At 43.9% G+C, this 22385-nt stretch overlaps 1 protein-coding gene across 1 annotated transcript in view; it reads right to left on the reverse strand.

Moving 5' to 3' along the window:
* RAMP3 (receptor activity modifying protein 3) overlaps positions 1–22385 on the reverse strand; it is a 93783-nt gene that overhangs the window by 39091 nt on the left and 32307 nt on the right. The window contains exons 2-3 of the mRNA XM_014597402.3: positions 21919–21948; positions 18630–18762 (exon numbers count right to left, since the gene is read on the reverse strand). Coding sequence (XP_014452888.1) covers positions 18630–18762; positions 21919–21948 — 163 coding nt within the window. The remainder of the gene's footprint in view (positions 1–18629; positions 18763–21918; positions 21949–22385) is intronic.

A 22385-nucleotide genomic window follows, 5' to 3' on the forward strand; every position in this document is an offset into this window, starting at 1 on the left:
ATTTAACCTCCTCATCTGTAAAACAGGGACACTCATACTTATCTTATTTGTAAAACGCTTTGAGATCTTCTCATCTAAAGCACTGTGCAAGTGCTAGAAATTATTAGTATTACAAAAGCCTCAATAGTGTTTGATGATTCACTGGAATCATGGCTGGACTTGAACTGGTAAGTGTTTCATTCATAGGTCTCTGCGCAACCATAAGGGACTTCATTTGGATTGCAAAAACTTGCGTTTTTATTAGAAGTGCCATGCTTTTCCTTGCAGCTATAAGGTAGAGTATGTGCTTGGCGCTCATATGAAATTCTCCAAGTACATGAAGCTTCCTGGTATCAGCCTCCAAATCATCCCCACTATAAACAGTGAGCATTGTAGAAAACAGTGTGGGACGCAAGATCGCCTCAGAACAACACTCTATGCCCGTATGGCCTTTTTGAGCCTTTTTGAGCCTCAAAAAGGCACTAACTAAAAAGTGAGCCAGGTGGAAAGGGAATATGCTGATTCTGTTCTTGCAGAGATCAAGTGTAAATTAAAGCCATTTCCAGATGACGGATACTCCTGAGAAGTACCCTCTCAGCCTTGGCCTTGGCTAGGGTAAAAATCTTCAGCAGCATAGGTTGTTCACTTGGTTCAGGAAGGTGTATAATTTATGACTTCCTGTGAGCAGCTTCTCTGAAGCAGAGATGCAATTTATAAGAATTTACTTGAATTCAATTTCACACAGTGAGATTTAATCGCACTGAAGCAAATGCTGGATTCCAAAAACACTTGTTAAAAGAGAAATCGTTCTTTTTCAATGCACATACCACTCTGCCAGATCTAATATGCCAATTATCCTTTTACCCTTAGCCTTTTGATCCAATTTTATTCCTTGGCTGACATAATCCAGAATGATTAGGTGGGAGTGCTATCACAGTAGCTAGACCTGCCGTAAGCCCCAGCTAATGAACTCTGCCTCTGTTTAGGACAGCAAGCATCCTGATTTGCTGCTGAGAGCACCACATACCCATTTGGCACCAGCTGGGGCCCTAGGTTTGCAGGCCAGTCAATTGTTTTGCTGTGGCAAGCCTCCCGATTCCTACATTCTGGTTTTCCTGGTGTTTGGCTTTGGATTTCCCTGTGGTTCTGTTCCCTGGCTCCTAACCCCAGCTTGGTTTTGTTTTTGAACTTTGCCCTGAGGATTGGTCCTCAGACTGGTACTCAGCATCTCAACCCCCCTCCCAGATCTTGACCCTGGACTGTGTTGTGAACTCTGCTTCTGGATTTCCCTCCAGTTTTGGTATATGGCCCCTGCTCTTTGACCCAGCCCCAGGCCTTGCTTTCCCTCAGTGCCCTATGCCGCAGTCCCTTACAGAGAGTTCCTTTAGATAACTGGTATATAATTTTACACTTCCAAAATGACTTTTGCAATAGCAACATAGTATAGAAATAACTGAAGAAGCACTGCACCTACCACTGAAACAGATAACACATGATTAAATTAAGAGACAAAAGATAACAATCAAAGCTTACCCCTCTATACTACAGTCCAGTAGCAATAAAAAGTTAGTGAGGCTGACATCTTCTGTGAAGAACTGCTTATTGGACTGAAACACTGGGAATTCAAACTCAGCACTATCTTCTGTCTCTTCAACTATTATTACCAATTTTTGCATTTATTGACCCAGCTTCTAAAAAATAAGCCGCAATTCTTCCTATTTTAGTGAGAAACTAGTCTTAGGTCCCATTCCTCAAATGACAATCTTCAACCAAGCAAGCATATGAAGGGCAGATGGGAATTCAATTTAATAAAAGTTTATTGGCATGACACAGTATATATATATATAATATTACCTAAGTGCAATAAGACAGAGAGAGAATATTCAAGATTTCATGTGTTGGTCTACAAAAGTAGGTAAAATCTGCTCTGAACAAGACTTCTGTGAGAAGGACTTACTTTCATGTTTACTTGTGATTACTGTCTACTTTTAGTATCAGTGGTAGGCTGACCACCTTCCACAGTAGAGTAAGATGCTCTACCTATTATATCTTTCTACTGCCCAGGGTATGCAATTTCATTTCTCTGTTTTGATTCATGGTACATCATTCTGAGAGATGACAAGGTCAGATCATTGGTAGAGTTGCCTGACTGCCCTGTAATTGAAACTTTCTGGTGCCCTAGGCACATAATGTACATTTCCTGTCCAAATCTCGACCTTTTCTGCCATTCAGAAATAATAAGCGTCTGTTCTCTCAGGGGAATCAAAAACAGGATACTCCCTCACTTTGAACTTCTACAAGCTGTGCACATCCTGACTCATTCATAAGTCCCACATTGCATAGAACATCATTACAGCCTGAGTATTTGTACCATGGCAATACTTAAAAGGGTGAATAGATTAGAAAAAAATCCATACAAATAAGAGTGGTTTTGGTGGCCTGTGGCCAAGAGTACGTCACTGGATAATTCACCCTATAAACTCCATGGAGCACCAGAAGACTTTTAGTAACCTAGGAACTGTACAGAAGTTCAGTTAGATCAGTCTTGCCAGATCCAATTTAAGTTAGACTACCTTTGAGGTACAGTTAACTTAGATTGGATTGGCCATTTTTAGACTGATCAACAGGAATCCTGGTTTTCTCAGATTAAAAAAAATCCACAATTTTCAGTTTAAAAAAGTAACCCCAAATCACATTTTCTCCATGATTAAAAAGAAACACCATTATTTATATATCAATATATTAGTGGTATTTCATTTAAATAATGAAAAAATGTAGATGAGGGGTTACTTTTTTAACCAAAAACTGGAGATTTTTTTAAATCAGAGAAAACCAATATCCCTGCTGATCAAATCTATCTGGAACTTTTGTAGGGTTCTCACTTAGATTGACCTAACTAGGGATCTAAGTGTAAAGTCCACACATGGGTGAACTAAGTTAGATTGTGTGACCATTTTTAATGGGATCTAACCTCCCCCTAAACTCCCCAAATGTCTGTACCTAGCCCCAGACACCTTTGAAAACATTGGTCAGCCCAATGGCCCATATAGCCCAGTATCCTGTTTCCAGCAGTGACAGGATTGGATGTTTTAGAGGGAGAGCATATGAACAGGGTGTATCTAGAGTGATCTATTCCATTGTTTCCTGGCACCCACCATCATTCATTTGACTTACTGTTTTGCTTAAAGGCTACTGGATTTAGCATCCAAGAATTTGTCTAGAACTATGGGGCTCAACCACCAGTCCATGGGCCAAATATACATAGAAACTAAATTGTATCCCTCTGTTTTAAATAGCAGAGAGTAAACTCAGAATATACTCAACAAGACAAAGAAGAGCATGGTGTCAGATTTAAGAATATGCAGTAGACTAAATACATTAGACAGGCTCTCTATTAACTGTAGGAACAAGGGCTTACTAAAAGCTTTTTTTAATGTGGTTTACCAATGGCAGCCAAAATATAGGCACTCAAGATTTATTCCAGTGTTTTAATCCCCTGATTAATAATAATAATTTAAATGGATGCTTGGTTACAATTAAATCATAGTCTAAAGGCTGGCTGATATTAACAAATCTATAAAAAGAAGTCTAAAGGAAGAAGAGGCTACTTGGTACTGTGTAAGCCAGTCTTCATAAGTGTTTGTTTATTTGATTTTCCATTAACCAAGCTTTGTTTTGTTATGTAATAAACACATATTTTAATTATCAAAACTGGCTCCTGGAAACAGGCACCAGCATCACTCTCTCTGGCAGTCTTCCCTAAACTTAACCTCCTTTGAGGAATATGCACCTTGCATATTAACATTTCTAAAGCTGCATTCTCTATTATCCTGGACGTGCACTTTCTCTTTCTGAAAACCAGCAACTTATTCTCTGTTCTTTACAAACATTCCTGAGTATCCTTATTATATATTCAATAATTTTTTTTAAGAACATCTGTGATCATCTGGCCTGACCTTTAAGGTTAGTCTAAGGCAGGGGTGAGCAAAATAAGACCTGTAGGCTGGATCCAGCCTTCCAGGACAGTCGATCTGGCCCACAGAGCCCCTAGAAAAATTTTAATAATTAATATTTATTTGCCTCTGGCTCCTGTCAAACATGACAGGAACCAGGGTCAACAGGACCCAGGGGAAGCCACAGCAGGCCCCTGGAAGAGCATGGTCCCCAGCTGGAGGGACCATGCAGATCTTCCTGCCTGTGCCAGAGTGGGAAACTCAGGTAAGAGGGGGTCAGGGCTGTGTACGCTGGTCTCCACCTGGCCACAGGGCTGGGGCGGGGGGCTGGGAGCAAGGGGGCATGCGGGAGCCAGCACTGGTGGGGCCCAGAGCAGAGCGACTCCCCTCTCTCCCTGCTGGGGCAGCCCAGCCCAGCTCCATAGAGCCCAGCCAGCTGTGCCCCGGGCTCCTGCCACCCTGCTCTGGGCCCCGCCAACACTAGTCCTGGGGCACTGCCTGGCCGTTTCTGGCTCCCAACTCCTCTGTCCAGCCCTGAGGACAGCACAGGGGACACCTGGGGCCACTGGGAGCAACACGAGCTGGTACGGCATGGCCCGGGGTGCAGGGAGGTGGCGCGAAACTTGTATCCCGTGACTGAGGCTTGGGGTGGCAATGGCCTGGCTGCTCCCCCCATGGGAGGCTCCAGTGGGTGCTGCCAACCCAGGGGGAAGGCCCAGGCCCCCCTGCCCCATAGGAGCCCAGTGGCAGCTCACTCCCCAGCCCCAGGATGGGCAGGGAGGCTGTGCCAGGAGTGGGAGTGGAGCCGCTGCTGCTTTTCTGCTCCAGAAGCTCCTGCAGCCAAGAGGAGCCCAGGGGGCAGCACAGGTTGCCTCCCAAGGCTGCTGGGGGTGGCACAACCTGGCAGGGGCCTGGCCCAGGCCACAGGAAGCTTGGGGAGGCTGCAGGAGTTTTGGGAACAAAAAAGGCAGCCCCGGCTCCACTCCAGTTCCTGAAGCAGCCTCCCACCCATCCTGAGGCCAGGGGATGAGCTTCTGCCAGACTGCCAGGCCCCTGCAGGGCAGGGGGTGCTGGGCCTCCCCCCCAGGGCACTGGCACCCACCAGGGCCACCCGTGGGGGGGGGGCAGCCAGGCTGTTGCCATCCCAAGCCTCAGGCACAGGATGCAACTTCTGCAAATCATCCCTGGGCTTCCTGCATCCCAGACCACATGCCACACCCAGCGACCTCAGGTGGCCCTCCGCACTGCCCCCAGGGCCAGCCAAGAGCTTCCCTGGGGCCTCTGGCCTCCTGGAAGCTGCAGGAGCTTCTGAAGCAGAAAAGCAGCCACAGCTCTGCTCTGGCTCCTGTGCAGCCTCCCTGCCTGTCCAGGGGTTGGCGGTGAGTCAGTCCTCTGGTGCATGATGCAAGTTCCCACCTCCCTGGGCTTCACGCACCCTGAGCCACAGCTCTGCCAGCTCGTGCCACCCCCACAGCTCTGGGACAGCCTTGCACTGCCCCCCAAGCCTGCCAGACCTTTCCCCGGCAGCCACCAGCCTCCTGGTGGCAGCAGGAGCCACCAGGGTGCAAACATGGCCATGAGGCTTTGGGCAGCAAAGGCCCAGCTGGCTCCCCCCTTGCAACCCTTCCTGCAAACCCCACAGCCACACTTTCCTCCAGACATAATCACACATCCCACAAATACCATACACACACACACACACACACACATCCACAGCTCTCCACAAACCCCACATCCACCCACCCACCTACACCTCCCAACAACCCTGCACACCCCACACACTGCATTTTGAGTTATTATGCAATCATTTCTACATATAAAGCACAAACACACACATATCAGGACATATATATATATATATATTAATTGAATTAAAATATAATATTATGGGTATTTGATTTTTAGTACATAATTTGCTTTTTTCCAGTACTAAGATAGCAAACCCTCTTCAAAGGAGTACTTCCATGGGAAAGGGAGGCACTTCTGGTGGCAAGGGTCAGAGGTCAGGGCAGGACTTCTGATCCCAGGATGGTGACCAGGGTGTGGGGCACCTGTCAAGGGTCGGGGTTACTCATGCAGCCCTCAACAGCTTGCCAAAACTCGCTAAGCGTCCCTCCACCCAAAATAATTGCCCACCCCTGGTCTAAAAGCATAGATTGAACTGATAAGCAAGTGAACAGACATTCACTTTTGGCCATAAGTCAGGGGGTGCTAGAGCACGCCTTCCTGCTTGACTGAAGAAGACAGTTTGGGCCAAAGCTAGCCCACCCACCCTAAAAGGAGGTGAAGCTTATAGGGGAGGTGCAAATCAGCCTGGGATGCTGGGGAACTGTGAGTTGACTTGAATCTGGAGGGATCTGGGACAGAAGTTCAATAAACCGAATTAACCTAAATCAGAGTTAAGTCTGATACTACATCCAACTAGGTTTATCTTAAACTGGTTTCAGCCATTTTGAAAGCAGTTTATATGCACTGAACTTCTGTTGTGTTACAGATTTGAACTAGTTTCTGATCACTTATAACAGTTTATGTGTAATTTCTGTTTCTAGACTTAAAGATTTGCATTTTATTTCTAATATGACTATGCCTAACCTCAGCTTCCAGCCATTGAATCTCCTCTTGCATTTTCCTACTAGACTGAAAAACTCTCTACTATCAGAAATCACTTTCCCATTGAGTACAAATAGGCAATTACCAAATCACCTCTTAATCTTGGATAAACTAGAACTGACCATTTAAAATCTACTGGAACTGAAGTTCCAGACCTCTATTGGTTTAGTAACACTTTCCTGAAACCTTTCCAATTTTTCAACATCCATTCTGACATTTTAGACCAGTACTGCTCAACCTTTTTAGCCAGTGGGCCAGATAGCCCACAGAGGGACTGGTCACTGCCTGGATCTGGCTGATGGACTCAATCTGGTGCCCAGGTGGGTGCCGTAAGTAGAGATGACCTGAGCAAATCAGCCTGTGCAGGGTCCTGCCCCCAGATATGAGGAAGTCAGTGGCAGATTCAGAAGCAGGGGTGCCAAGCGGCCGGACGTGAAGCTGGCAGCAGTGCAGAGTCACCACGCTGCTCTGGCCGGCTCCACGGGGCCCCACAAAGGGCAGGGCCTGTGCCGATCACCCTGATTCACCCCCCACACTAGTGACAGCTCTGGCTGTGGGCCCCATACAGTGTGGAGTGGGGTGAGGAGCAGCCTGGTCCCAATCCAACCATACCAGGGAAGAGGACTTGGCCCAGCCCTGTGGAGGGCAGAGAAAGCATGACTCAACCCCAATTCTGCCCCACATGAGAAGGAGGCATGGCCTGGCCCTAGCCTAGCTGATAGGAGAAGAAGGGGGCATGACCTAGCCCCCAGGAGGAAGAGGATATGGCTCAGCTACCAACCAGCTACATGGGGAGGGCACGGCTAGGCCCAGTGAGAGGAAGAGGGTGTGGTCCAGCTCCAACTTGGACAAGCAGAGGGAAGAGGACATAGCCCAGCCCCACAGTAGGGTAGACAAGAAAGGATGGCCTGGTCCCTAATCAGCTATGGATACCGATCTGGTCCTGCAGGGGTTTGTGGCACACTCCAACCCATGGCTTGGAATTTTGGCAGTGGGAAGGGGTAGCAGTATTAACTGGCACTGTTCCCACTGCCAAATTTCTCAACCCATGAGGAGCTCTGCAGGCTGATTTCCAAGGCTCCATGGCTCTCAGCTTCCTGTGGTGCTACGGGGCCTGTGCACCCATGTTATAGCTTCAGTAGTCTTATAGGAAAGTTCTTTCAGCATGCCAAAAAAAGTCTCCTCTCATACCATTAGATCTCATTTATACCATTAGATGCAAAAACAGAATCAGGCCTATATTGCAGTTTTATCAATAAAACACTGACGTAGCAAGTAACCCTTGGCAAAAATGGCACCCATTTATCCCTGTGTCATTATTTCTAATAAAAAAATGAAAGTGAGTATTGCAATGTTAACAGTCCAGGTTTCTCTGTCTGATAAGTGTCAGAACCCAGTAATTTGATGCCTATGGCACAGTGGAAAATTCCATTGATTTGGTGCCTATACCACAGTGGGAAATTCCGCTATTACATCATAGTGGAAAATTCCAGCACAGGGGAAAATCCCCCCAAGTCTAACGACTGCATGGTTTGAACGTGCGCCACCCATTGGCTGGTTCCAAATTATTCCTACCTGGCGACTAGTAATTGGCTTACGGGCCATATAAAAGTTAAAGCAGTTTCCGCCCAAGTTGGAGAACTCCGCGTACACCTCGGAGTAGACTTGGCGGACTGATCACCCACCAATGACTCCCCGTCACCGACTTACCTGACATACCCCGTCCCTGCATGCTCGATAAGCCGTTCACTGACATCTCGTTTCGTTCGCATCAAAGAGCTCTCATCGCATTTGTAACTGTAACCTAAGCCAGTTTCTCTACCTGCACTGTGTTCATCGACGGTGTAAGTAAACAATCTCGTTACAACCAATATGCTCTGGTGCCTAATTCCGCTCCATCAGTCAAAAGTACCCACCTGCCGTTTCGGGCTACTGGCCATAGCTCCGCAAGCCACTCGACCGCCACAATAAGTAGGAGAGGCACAAAATTGAATCTATAAACTCATGGTGATTTTTCCACACTGAGAAGTGAGGTCAAGCTAGCACATCAGGCCTCATACAAGTTAAAATTGTTAAAGTTGGAACTGAATTTTCTATTTCGTCCATGCAGGGAAACTTTAAAATGAGCCTTCAGTCTTGACAGGAAAATGCCAATAAATATTTTATCCATCAAATATGTTTCCAAAGAAAATTTTATGCCTATTTTTTATCGTTTATATTTTATTTTTTTTATAGAAGTTTCTTTTAATATAGAATTCTGCCTTGTATATTTTATCCTTTTACATTTGAAAAAACCCTATTTTTTCTCTCCCCTGGGTATATATGGAGATGCAGCAGCTTCACTGTGAAGAACAAGTTGGCAGATAAAAATAATCTGTGTTAAACATTGATTACATGATACAGAGAGGGGAGACAGCATTCAGGGGAAGAGATTTTTCTCAGGTGCAAGGCGAGGCTTGACATGCAGCTCCCACTGAAAGTCATGAGACGTGGATTCCTGAGCCTCCTTCTAAAATCTCCCCCCAATATATTTTAGCTGCTGTAGAAGAACTGGCAGGAGGAGTACAAAATATCACCCATTAGTCCAGCAGATACAAGGCCAGGTGCTAATATTTTTACTTATACCAAGTAGAATTTTATCATTAATTTAAGGTACTATGCAACTTGTGTAAGGCATCGGGGTATCAGATGCTGACTCAAAGTGATATGTATCAAAATTATTTTTTTTTTCCATGTACCAGTGCTGGGTCCTGAACTAGCTGTTACAACTCAGGAAAGAAACCTTGGAGTCCTTGTAGATAGTTCTCTAAAAACATCAGCTCAATGTGCAGCAGCAACCAGGAAAGTTAATAAAATGTTGAGCACCATTAAGAAAGGAACTGAAAACAAAGTGGACACTGTCACCATGCCATTATGCAAATCTATGGTGTGCCCCATCTTGAATACAGTGTGCATTTCATAGATTTCACAGACATTAGGGCTGGAAGGGACCTCAGAAGATCATCAAGTCCAGCCCCCTGTCCCAGGGGCAGGAAGTCAGCTGGGGTCATAGTATCCCAGCAAGAAAAACAGCCAGGTTTCTCTTGAAGGTGTTCAAAGTTGGTGCTTGAGCCACCTCCGGCAGCAGACTATTCCAGACCTTGGGGGCTCAGACAGTAAAGAAGTTCTTCCTTATGTCCAGCCTGAAATGGTCTTGCAGGAGTTTATAACTATTCAACCTTGTCATCCCTTGGGGTGCTCTGGTGAACAAACGTTCCCCCAGATCCTGGTGAACACCCCTTATAAACTTATAGGTGGCCATCAGATTGCCCCTGAGCCTGTGCTTTTCCAGGCTGAAGAGTCCTATAGTTCTCAGCCTGTCGTCATAAGGTCTGTTTTCCTGACCTCTGATCATGTGCATGGCTCTCCTCTGGACTCTCTCAAGCTTCTCCACATCCTTTTTGAATTGTGGAGCCCAAAACTGGATGCAGTACTCCAAGTGCGGCCTCACCAAGGCCGAGTATAATGGGAGAATGACGTCCTGGGATTTGCTTGAGAAGCATCTATGGATGCAGGCCAGGGTTTTGGTCACTTTAGTAGCCATAGCATCACACTGAAGGCTCATGTTCATCTTGTGGTCAATCCTGACCATCAAGTCCCTCTCATCCATAGTGCTAGCCAGCGTAGCACTGCCAAGCCTATACACATGCTGCAGGTTTTTCCTCCCAAGGTGGAGAACCTTGCATTTTTCAGCATTAAACACCATCAAGTTCTCACCCGCCCATTTCCTGAGCCTATCAAGGTCAGCCTGAATTACCCCCTGTCCTCAGGTGTGGATGCTTTACCCCAAAGTTTGGTATCATCAGCAAACTTGGTCAGTCTGCTTCTGACTCCAATGTCCACATCATTAATGAAGAGGTTGAACAATATAGGTCTAAGAACAGACTTTTGAGGGATCCCACTGGTCACAGGACACCATGACGATTGACTTCCATCAACCACCACCCTCTGGGGCTGACCATGGAGCCAATTTCCCAGCCAGCAGATCGTGGTGGACCCAAGGCCGCAGTTGGCCAGTTTTGCCAAGCAGAGATCATGGGATACCAGATCAAAGGCTTTTTTAAAGTCAAGATATATGACATCAATCTCTTCCCCCTTGTCCAGGTGATAGGTCACCTGGTCATAAAAGGAAATGAGGTTGGTCAAACACAACCTACATGCAACAAGCCCATACTGGCTATCCCTCAGGGTGTTGCCATCAGCCAGTCCATTAAGAATGGCCTCTTTGATAATCTTTTCTAAGACCTTCCCTGGGGTAGAGGTCAGGCTGATGGGCCTGTAGTTTGCAGGATCCACTTTCCTTCCTTTCTTGAAGATAGGTATCACATTGGCCTTCTTCCAGTCATCAGGCACTTCACCAGAGCACCAGGAACTCTCAAAGATTTCCAGTCCTGTCATCTCAAAAAGGATGCCATAGATTTAGAATAGGCAAAGAGAAGGTACAGAGAGGTGCCTGCAGCAGTTGCCATACCAGGAGAGACTAAAAAAAAGCTAGGACTCTTCAGTTTGGAAAGGAGAAGACTGAGGACAATGGAAATGACAGAGGTCTACAAAATCATGAAGGTTGTGGACCAAGAGAATAGGGACTTTTATTCACCAAATCCCAGAATACTAGAACTAGGGGGCATCTGCTGAAGTTTGTAAGTGACAGATTTAAACCTAACAAGCAAAAGTATTCTTTTAAGCAACTCATAGTTAACTTGTGGAATTTGTTGCCACAGGAGGTGGTGGAGGCAGATAACACAGCCAGGTTCAAAATGAGATAGGATAAATTCATGGATGATGCATCTGTTAATGGCCATTGAACAGAATAGCTGGAGATGTTTCCTGTAGCATCTCTAAACCCATAATTGTGGATAATAGGCAGAATAATAAATAGTGAAGAAATAAGTCTAGAGATATCCAGTTCAATGTTTTCCCTCTATAGCAGGGATTTTCCATCTTTTTTAATGGGTGTACCCTTTCTGACTCAAAGTTTCAGCTCCTGTACCCCATTATATTTTTTTCTTGTTTTTAAGAGGGGGAGGTCTGATTGAGGCCCCTGTACTGTGTGAAGGAGTGGGACTGAGGCAGGCACTGCACAGCCGGGGCAGGGCAGGGTGTGAGACAGAGTCATGAGTAGTTCATCCAGGGGGCACCTCAGGAGGGCATGGGGGGCATGTGCCCCTAGATGTGCATGTGGGCTGGGGCAGGCTGCCCCAGTGGTGGGGGAGGAAGTACAGCTGGGGCAGGGGGCAGGGCGTGGGTCTGATCCATGCGGTGGGGCAGCTCCTGCTGCTACATGCACCCCCAGGAGGGCACGGGAGTTGTGCCCCTGGATCTGCATGGGGCGGGGCAGGATGCAGCCTGCGGCCAAGACAGCACTGAAAGGCAGGGGGCTATGACAAATTCTGGAGTGGCTGCAGTCATCCCCTCCCCGTATCCCCATTCCCATAAGCCCCCATGGTGAGGAAGTGGTGGAGCAGGGGAAGAGGCAGGGGCAGGCACTGCATAGCTCGGTGGAGCCTGGGACAGCCACGTGCACCCCGGGAGAGCATGGGGGTGGGTGGAGCCTGGGACAGCCACACGCACCCCGGGAGGGCATGGGAGTGTTGCATGCCCCCAGATCTGTGTGTGGGGTGGGCTGGGCCCAAGGCAGCACCAGGCTCTTTTTGGCAGGGGGTTGGACCAGGCAGTGGTGGTGGCGCTGGCAGGGGGCTATTGGAGGGGCTGCAGGCACTCTAGAATTTGCCATAGCCCCTCCAACCTCTCTCCCAGTGCCACCAGCACCTGCCCCAGGTGCAGCGCAGCACAGCCCAGTCCCCCCCTCCCCCTGCCAAGAGCAGCCTGGCACAGCCCCAACCCCAGCCCACCCCACCCACAGATCTGGAGGCACACTAGTACACTAGTGGTGGCACTGGAAAGGGGGAGCCAAACAGGGGGACAGCTTACATGCAGCGGCCACTGCTGCTGCCACCACCCACTGCTGGCTATTGGCTGAGGGAGGTGGGGAAGCGCTGCAATGTACCATGTGGAGCCAACACTGCCAAGTGCACCCCTCCCCCAGGTAAGAGGCAAACGCACCAGGGGAGATGCCTCCGCCATGCCCTGGGGCGTGCTCCATCCCCACCCACCCACACATACCCCAAAACCTTTCTAAGTACCCCTGGGGGTGTGCGTGTCCCGAGTTGACAACCCCTGCTCTATAGCATCCAACCTGGGTGGATCCAGGAGTTTGAAAAGGGGGTGCATAATGTATGGCACATCATTATATATAACATGATACATTTTTCTCCAGTTAAAGAGAAACTAGAAGCTTTACTAATATGGTACAGGGCTAGCACCATATTATTCAGTTTACAATCAGAACAAAAACAGATGTAACTATTGGAATGGGCATGACTTTGCTAGATTATACATAAAGTTTAAAAAAACAAAACAAACTAGGCAAACATAATCAAAATAGTCAAAAGATATTGTGGTATTATTCCTGCAGTCATTTTAGTTAAACGTACATCTCATTCAGATTCACAAAACAAAAATCTAGATTTCTTGAGTATCTTAACACTGCGTCTAATACTTCACTGTCAGTCATTTCTAAATCTGAGTTAATATTATCAGACCTGAGGTAAGGTTTTTAGCTACAGCTAAGAACAGTTGGCTCAGCTATGAAATAGAAGACAGACATTACCAGAAATGACTAACAGAAAGCAAAATTACAAGAGAAAGGATAGTTCGAGTAGTGGCATAACAAATCTTTAACAAGGATAGTGAGTTGTTAACACCTGTGGAGTGGATAGAAATAAGCAAGAATCAGGGAATGTTAATGAGCCATGAAGTTAATTGACTCCCTCAATGCTGCCTGAATAGAAATGTCCCTACCTATCCCAGGCAGTTGGTTTTAAAGTTTGAGTAGAGTAGGAATCAAAGCGGGGTTACAACTGCACCTCATCCCTTAGATCAGCTGAAGGCATCCACTTCCACCATTGATCTGACCCAGTATGGTGCTTCTCATATTCTTATGTTCATCAAATTGTAACATATGTAATGCATATCGTACAAAAGAGGGAAAATAACAATGCTCTATTTAAGGGGGGGGGGAATGTCTTGATGAGTCAAAACAGGGCTGTCCAACTTCTAAGTACCAAGGGGCCACATACCCTAGGGGCAATGTTAGTGAAAGCAACAGAATCCCCTGGGCCACACTCCCCATCCCTGCTGCATTACACATGCAGACAGCCCCTCTAACACTGTGCATGCAGGCAGCCCTCACATCAGCTCCTTCACTGCACTGATCTATGGGGTCTCCATTCCTCTTGGGCTTTGCTGCACCATCCCCTGAGGCAGGAATACAAAGCAAATATTGAAGGAGAGATGGGGGGGGCTAGAGACCCCAGCTGCAGCAGCAGCCAAAATCACAGAGGGAGCAACAGCTGGGTGGGAGCCCAGCTGCATATGAACCCCTCATAGACCACAGTTGGACAGCCCTGAGTTCAACACATTCACTTTTTGCTCCACAACTTACAAATTACATTGTATTTTAATAGCTTTTCAACAATGGTGGCAGGTTCTAGATTCCCAAACTATATTCCATTGTATAAAACACTTTTATCCAGTGGCTTTCTACAAAATATCTACCACTCTCTGGAGAAAGAAATACTGGAAAAGGGAATAGGTCCTCCCAAGTGGATGAGAGACAAGAATTTCACATTAAATTTGTTTCTCTTTGTAGGATAACAATGCATCCTTAAACTTAAAATGTCTGCAAAATGTTAAACTCCTCTTCATTATCTCAATTCCAAGATATTTTTAATCAGCCTAAATCAAAATGCCAATTTTTATTGGTGCATAAATTAAAATAAAAAGTAAAACAAATCCCTCTCCTCATAGAAGTCCATTATCTATACTAATAGTGTCTCTTTAACTACAGTGCTTGACAATTTGGGCGTCTCATGTATTCAGCATCCTGCATTTCAAAATGGTGGCGGGGGTGCTTTAACTAAAAAATCATCCCCACAATCATTTTGAAACATGGGGTCGCTGAATACACAAGACACTGTAGCATGCTGGAGCATTCTGATTAGAACGCTCCAGTAGACTTGATTAATCAGAGCAGACTCAATTAATCAGAATGTGTCGTAGCTCAAAATGACCAAGCAGAATGTTACCAGTAAGAATGACATTCTCCTGCAATCTAGACACCAACTTCCTTGCGCAACCTCCCTATGTGGCCATTCTTACTGTGCACTAAGAGTGTATTTAGGTGAGGTAGATACTGTGCTTCCAAAGCGCTATATGGAGTGTGTCCGTACAGGGAATCTGGCAAGCCCTAAGCTAATTCTTTATATATATATAAAGGGTTTTGTCTGTCTGTCTGTCCATAACACTCTTGGAAAACTCTGATTGGTTGTTTTGGCAGCCAATCAGAATGCTTACTGAAATAACCAATCAGAGTGCTCTACATAGAGTGCTCTGTGGAGCGCCGCCATGATGGCGGGGATGGAGGGGATGGAGCAGGGGGGCAAAAGATGGCAGTGACACAGGATGGGGGACAGAGGTGATGGCAGGGAAAGCTTCCCTGCCCTGCTCCTGCAAGGCAGCAGCAGTGACGTGGGGTGCTGGCGGAGGGGGATGAAGGGGACAGCAGGGCAAGCTTCACCCCGCCCCCCCCCCCTTGGGAGGCAGCAGCAGTGGCATGGGATGGCAGTGCTCGGTCCCCCCAACCCCATCATTCTTGACAGGCAATTTGCTAGTTTCTCGATACTGATGTTGTAATGCTCACAGATCTCTGATACAGATATGCCCAACTCTTCACTATCAAACCTTTTCAACATTTATTTAATAGAACCTGAAACTCAGACAACCAGTTATACCATGAGGGTACATTCTCCACAGCTTGTCTTGGAATGAGACAAGTCTTTCACTGTACTTTCTCTGTCTCTCATCTTCCTGACTATTTATAGTAAAATTCAAATCCCAGTTCCTTCTGTTGCCTTCTTTTTCCTATGTTCATGCACTAAGACAGCTTTCTCTAGCACATCAGTGAGTTTTGCTTTCCTTAGCTAAAGAACACTTAAAGAGTTCCACGGTATCAGCTTTTCTGAGAATAAAACAAAGTGAGAAATATTTATTCTCCCCTACCCCATTATTTTCAAGTCTCCAATCAGATGAGCAGACATCATTCTGTGACAAGTAAGAGCTCATTTTTTGCCTCAATATTTTAGCATGCAGTTTCAGACTTATGCTAAATAATTTAGAGGCGGGAAGTGAAACCCTTAGAAATTTTTCAGAGTATAGCATGCTTCAGACTCTCAGATCCATTGTATAGAGAGATCTATCACTTAGTCATCACTTATCACTTCAAGAAGAAAGCTATTGCTGTGACGATACATCCTCTTCAAGTGGCAGGTCAGTTTCTGAACCATCTGAAATGCAGTGAAATTGGAGCAGTCCAAATCTGACACGCCTTTGGGATTAGAAAGGCAAGGTTAACCTTTAAAAGATGAATAAAGTCATCACCAAAGAGTTTCGAATGAGAGGTTTTGCTGCACCAATGGTGAGTAAGTTAGGAGGCAAGACTGAATTAAAGGAGTGCTAAGAGGGAAGGTGCACCTTCCTTGCTTAGAGTAGAGCCCAGCTTTGTATGATGCCTTACATCTACACACAGGAAAAAGTGTGGATAGCAGAGGGGGAGCAGAGGAGGAGAGGGGTGAGAAGATCTACTTCTGTGAAAATGCCTGTTATAAAGGAAACATGTTGCAGTATGCATGCTACTCCAGGTGATGAAGCACCCCTGGACTTTCACTTAATTTTAACTAGGGAACAGCTTTGTCCTTTGGGGACAACACAGGTAACAGAAGGAATTTAACTCCATGGAACCATATTTAGCCATCCCAATGCCTGGAGAAAAGAGATTCTTGCTCTGCTTTCCTCTGACAATTCAGCCATCTGGATTCAATCTTAAAACACTTGTGCTACTCTTATTAGGAAAAAAAATGGATGGAACCAAGTTGTGACGGCAGTGAGCCTATGGTGACAAAAAGAAGAGGCTAAAATATAGGGTGGGTGCGTTACATCCCTTGTAATTCCCATCACTGGGTTAACCTATACCCTAAGAGTTTTAAAACAACTACATATTAAAAATGATTTTTAGAATGATCATAAACATATAAATTGAAGGATTAATACAGGATTGTTAATCTGTTGCCAAATTGCGTGAGATTTTACCTGACTTTGGAGTAACAGCAGGCAGGAGAATGCAAGTGCCAAGGAAACCTCAGCATGTCACTTGAAGAGCTGACACCATAAAAAAGATGATGTTATGTTTTATCATCTCATGTGTCTGCTGGCAACAAGACAGGCAGGGGAGAGAACTCAAGCCCCGAAGATGTCTTGCCCAAGCTGTAGGGGGATGACTAGAAGCTATTGCAGAAGAGAAAGTGCCAGTGAAGGAAATGAAGTAGTAGGAAGAGGAACTTAAACTGGAGGAGGAGGGAGGTAGGGACCTACCCTGAATTCAGATCTAGAAAAATGCTCTCTTCTCTTTTGGTTTTTATTTTGCTGGAGTTAATTCACTTGAGTTAAGTTTTCAGAAATACTAAACACCTGAAGTTCCCACCTTTCTTTATCTGGCATTGCATATATTCAGCACTTTGGAAAGCCACAAAACACTAGATTCAAATACAGATACTCTGAATAGGAAGCTGTTCCACTAAAGCTAATGGCACTAATGAAATGAGCCCTAATGATTTCCTCCAGGGCAGAGTTTGAAGTGAGACTTTAAAGAGAGATTTTATCTGCTTGTAATAGCTACTAAAAGGGAGACAAATAAGGGAAGAATGATAGTGCCCACATACTGTCAATCTCATAGCATTTTAATCAGTTGTACATAAAAAACAGGTAGCATTAAGCTTTTCATGCTAGTCTGGATATCAAAACAAATTGTAATAATTGAAATACTATAGATTGCCTTGTTTTTAGAACAGATTATTTAACTAAGTAACAAGAGGCATATTTTTTTTAAGCTCTCCTGGCAAAAATGTTACTGTAGCCTTCCTGGAATACAAATAAATGGGCAGAAAAAAATGATAGCTGTGAATACAGAAAACAAAAGAGTTTTATCAAAGGTTCTCATTATGTACATTCTTTAAGGGGGAAAAGTAATAACATTGCCTGAATCCTGAATTAAATATAAAGCGGTTCTCATATGTGAAGTATCAGTTAGTGCTCATGAGTTTATTGATCAACCTCCATTAATATGCTATATAGTATGAGCTCCATCAGTCATGGACTGTGCTCCATTCTATGTTTATACAGCTCAAAACAGCTTTGGCACACACTCCTCCTCAGGCATGTGCCAACTATTCACTAACATATGCTGCCTCAGATAGCAGCTAGTTCAGGGTATATTTCCACCCAAACCCCTCAGGTAGATTGTGGGAGGCAGATTGTGAATGTGAATCACAATCTGTTGCTTATTCTGCCCCTGAGGCAGTGTAGCAACTTGCTACCACAAACAGAGAGCTTAACTCCAATATCTACCCCTATGCCAGGAGGGAGCAAGTATATGGGATTTCAGCATTAAAAAATGTATATAGAATACAAATGTTTTATACGGACCAGGGGTGTGGTAAAATTTACTTTCATGAGATGCCATATAGTACATTCCAATGAGTAATGAACATAAATTTTCTATTGCCACAGAGGGCAGCTTGATGCAGATTGTAACAGATGGAAGTGGTAATGGAGCTGCTGGTTTGTGAAGCTATTATTCAGATTTTTTTATTGCTGTAATAATTAGGGGAAAAATCATGCAGTTTTTACTCAAGTAAAACTCCCATTATGTTCAAAGCGCTGCATGTATTTCACATTGACTTCAGTGGAAGGTGTACCTCAATACTCCTGCCAAATTCTGTATGATAGCAAAACAAATACATTTGTATTCAAATTCATCCTAGTTTGGGGAACCATCACATCCTTAACAGCTTGACACTTGGTTCTACGGACTTTTTTAAAAAGCAACATCTTTAAATGATCAGAAAGTATTACAAATCAAACCATGAAGCTTACATGATAAATTCTGTTAGGTTGCACCATTTTTTGGAGTCTACTTTCTTCATCATTTCTTCAAATGATTTTCCACAGGTAGGCAACTTTTCTAACATGAGAGATTCATTGCAAACAATTGCTTGATGTCGTGCACCTAAAACAAATCAAAGAGCACTTTTAATCTGAGAACCTTGAAGGAGGAAGAAATACGAGCATGTTTACTGCACAGTACAATTAATAAATCATATTTTGCACTTTTAGCATAAACCCTTTTCTCCTCAGTCATCATAAAGGACTTGACAGATTTTAATGAATTTAGCTTCACAATACCACTGAGCTCTGTTATCTATCCCATAAGAAAAATGAAGCAAAAAAAGAATCCTTCAAACTAAGTTCACACCAGGTACAAGTATTCTCATTGTAGTTAATGGCATTGGGAACCACTTGCACTGTAGCCAAATTGGACTATTATAAATTGCCCCAGGTAGAACCAGGAACAGAAATGAAGTACTTTGATTATCAGCCCTGTTGGCTTATCCACCAGATTGTCCTCCCTCTCTATTTTATCAATAATACAGTGACTGGCAGACAAAGGAAAAAGGCTTACGCTCACAATTAATTAATGCAAAACCTTAAAACGTAGCATATTTCTTTTCCTGAAGGGAAGAGTTTTGTCCAGAACCGTGCTCTTAGAAAAGCAGCATGTGGGCTGCAAGTTCCAATGGCTGTTAGAAATGGATTGTTGATTTGAAATGACTAAACCTCTAAATAGCACAATACTGTTCCTTCACCACCCACCTGTGCACAGCTATTAGCAATTATTACATATAAAATACTAAATAGCAATTAACAAGTGCAGGATCAATACTGAGTGTAAGTCCAACTCCTGGAACAGGATTTGAATTTGTGCGTGTCTTTCTGTGGCCAACTGAGCCATACTGCTGCATAAAACATTGGTTTTTACAGTCCAGCATATAGGAACCTATCCAACTGCATTTACAATCATAACATGATTCTATGCCATAAGGCAAAATGGAATTATAGGACATATACTGTTTTGGGGTATAATGTAGGTTAGAAAGAAGTTTTCAAGTTTAATAGACATTGCTTGCTAAAAATATGTAGGTTCAATCAAACAGTTTAATAGCATGAATATTTGTTTATTTCATCTACAAAGCATCTGCACTTTCCCCTTGCGTTATTTTTAGCAGTTCCTACAACTTTTTAGGTCCACGCTCGTCAGGAGTGAAATTTTTTAACAATCTATTATAATTGACTTTCTTTTGGGCTTATAGAATACCAAAAGAACAGCTGGTCATAAAATAGGATCTCCATGGACAATTCTGATATTTCAAAATTTGTTTTCATGCTGAATTGAAAAATTAAGTTAATATTTCAAAGTTCCTATAGAACAAAAATTCTGAAAACTGTCTGTTCAGGATAATTGAAATATTTCACTTTGATACTGTTAAGACATCCTATTTGGACAAGATTAAATGTGTTTTGGTTTAAGTTTTTCATTTTTTCAAATTTTGTATGACATTAAAACTATATTATTTATAATATTGAAATATCTTAATACTATGTTTACAGAGATTTAACATATATAACAAAATTAAATTAATCAGAATGAGAAAGTCAAAATTATTTAAATTTTTTATTGTTTTTACTTTTTCCAATTGAAAGTTATATTCTTGGGAAAAGTTTCTATTTTCATAAAACTGCAATTTTAATTCAAAAAAGTGCATCATCAAAATGTTTCAATCAACTTTACTCTTGAAATTTGGAAGAAAGGAAAAAGGAGCAAATTCTAGGAGGAAAGTCAGGTAGAAATGACTGAACTACCCTACTTTCATCCTGGAAAAGAACACATAGTAGAACCTGGTCTTTAGGAAGTGGAAGACTCTCACAGAAATTTGAATAGGGGCCTTTACTTTCTTTCTCTTATTTGCTTGTGTCTTGGAAATGTCCTGTCCAGTGGCAATGCATAAGGGGTGCATGGGGGTGCACATACACCCCCTGAGAGCACCAGTGTACCCCCTTTCAGGCCAGACTCCCTAGGTCGGAGCACCAGTGCTCCCCTGCAAGCACCGGCCAGGGAATGCAAGCACCGGATGTAGGCCGTGGCCGCTTCTGAAAGCACCACAGCCACTTCCAAGAACACCATGGCCACTTGTGGGAGCAGTGTGCCGCTCGCTGGTTGGTAAGTTTTGCTCTGTGGGGTACTCCCCCCCAGTCAACGATTGGCCATGGGGGGACCCGCCCCCTGGTCACTGACCGGTCACTGGTGGGCACATGCTACACCAGTTGCCCATGGTCCTGTCACTGCTGCAGGAGACTTGCAAGAGATAAATAGTGTATTGTATTGGAGATTCTTAATTCCTGCTCCCCTTTATGAAAATATCTTCCTCCAGCATCTACAAGTGACTTCAGGTTTAGTTGCTATAACAACAGCAAATGCTAACAGCCTGAGTCTCTCACTAAGAAGGTTATACCACCAAGTCAAAGTCTTTTTTTCAACAAAAACCTGTATTAGTCTTAGATGCTGTGTCCGACAGGGACATCATTGACTGAAACAATATCTTTACAATATCCCCACTGCCATTTTTCAGCAAGGGGGCGCTGATACATATGACACTGGAGTTTACTGGAGCTCAGTAATTACCACGCACCAGAAGACTTGATTAATCTGCATGTGTATAGGACTAAATGTCAATGTTAGAAGCAGGGTATTCTCCACTAAGGACTCTAACGTGAAATATAATTCCTCTTTTGGTGTGATCAAATAAAAGTTTGTTCTTCGGTGCGCAATACAAATCCTAGAGATTTTCTTAGACTCCTACTAAGTACACTTTGGTTTGGTTTTCATGCACTGGGCATTTTTAGCAGGCTGTGTTCAGGGCTGTAATATTTTTCAACATCTTACAAAATAGCAAATATACTACAGAATTAGATACTGTAGAATCAGATGAACAGGTATCTAAATGTATAAGATATTTCCCATAAAAACATCTGATCAAGCACAAGTTTCAGTCAGAGTATTCAATTCTTCTCATGCTGCATCTTCTTTCACAAATGGGAACTAAAGATATATCTAAAAGTTTTACCATAGCTAGACTATTTAGACTCATTAGAGACTGGATTGTTGAAAAATAACAGTTCCTCATGTAAAGCAAACTGCCATTGGACCAAAATGTATAGAAGTCAACTGACTGACTGACCTAACATATATGAGCGTGTGTTTCTAAAGAAATACTGTTAACAAAACCGTAATATCTGTTTCATATTTAGAAACAAAAGAACAACTCACCTCCTAATCCAAGTGTCATTAGATGATTAACTAGGAAAAAAAGAATAGGGGATTGATTAGGATTTATTAGAAGTTATGACTTTATTCCAACATGATTAAAATGGGAGTACTGCTAGAAACAAGACATAGTCTTGACCAAATTAATGAGTCAACAGCACATTCCAAGTGCCCACCCCACCTTAATCATGGTTACCATTTACTCAAAAAAGAACATATATATCTTTTAATTTATATAAATCACACAGGCTCTGTAAAGATTTATCTATGCTATAGAGCCTTTGCTGCCCTAGTGCTATGCTGGCAAAACTCCCTAGTGGAGAGACAGAATATGCCAATGGATTGAAATTTTCTGCCAATACCATCTCACTGAACAACATAATCCAAGGAAGCAGGAACACTGTTTTGTCAGTTTAGCTGTGTCCATCCATACCAGGGGGTTTGCTGACATGTCAACATAGTTTTGGGAG

This window comes from Alligator mississippiensis, chromosome 5 (assembly GCF_030867095.1).
Source record: "Alligator mississippiensis isolate rAllMis1 chromosome 5, rAllMis1, whole genome shotgun sequence".
In the NCBI taxonomy this organism is placed as follows: Eukaryota; Metazoa; Chordata; order Crocodylia; family Alligatoridae; genus Alligator; species Alligator mississippiensis.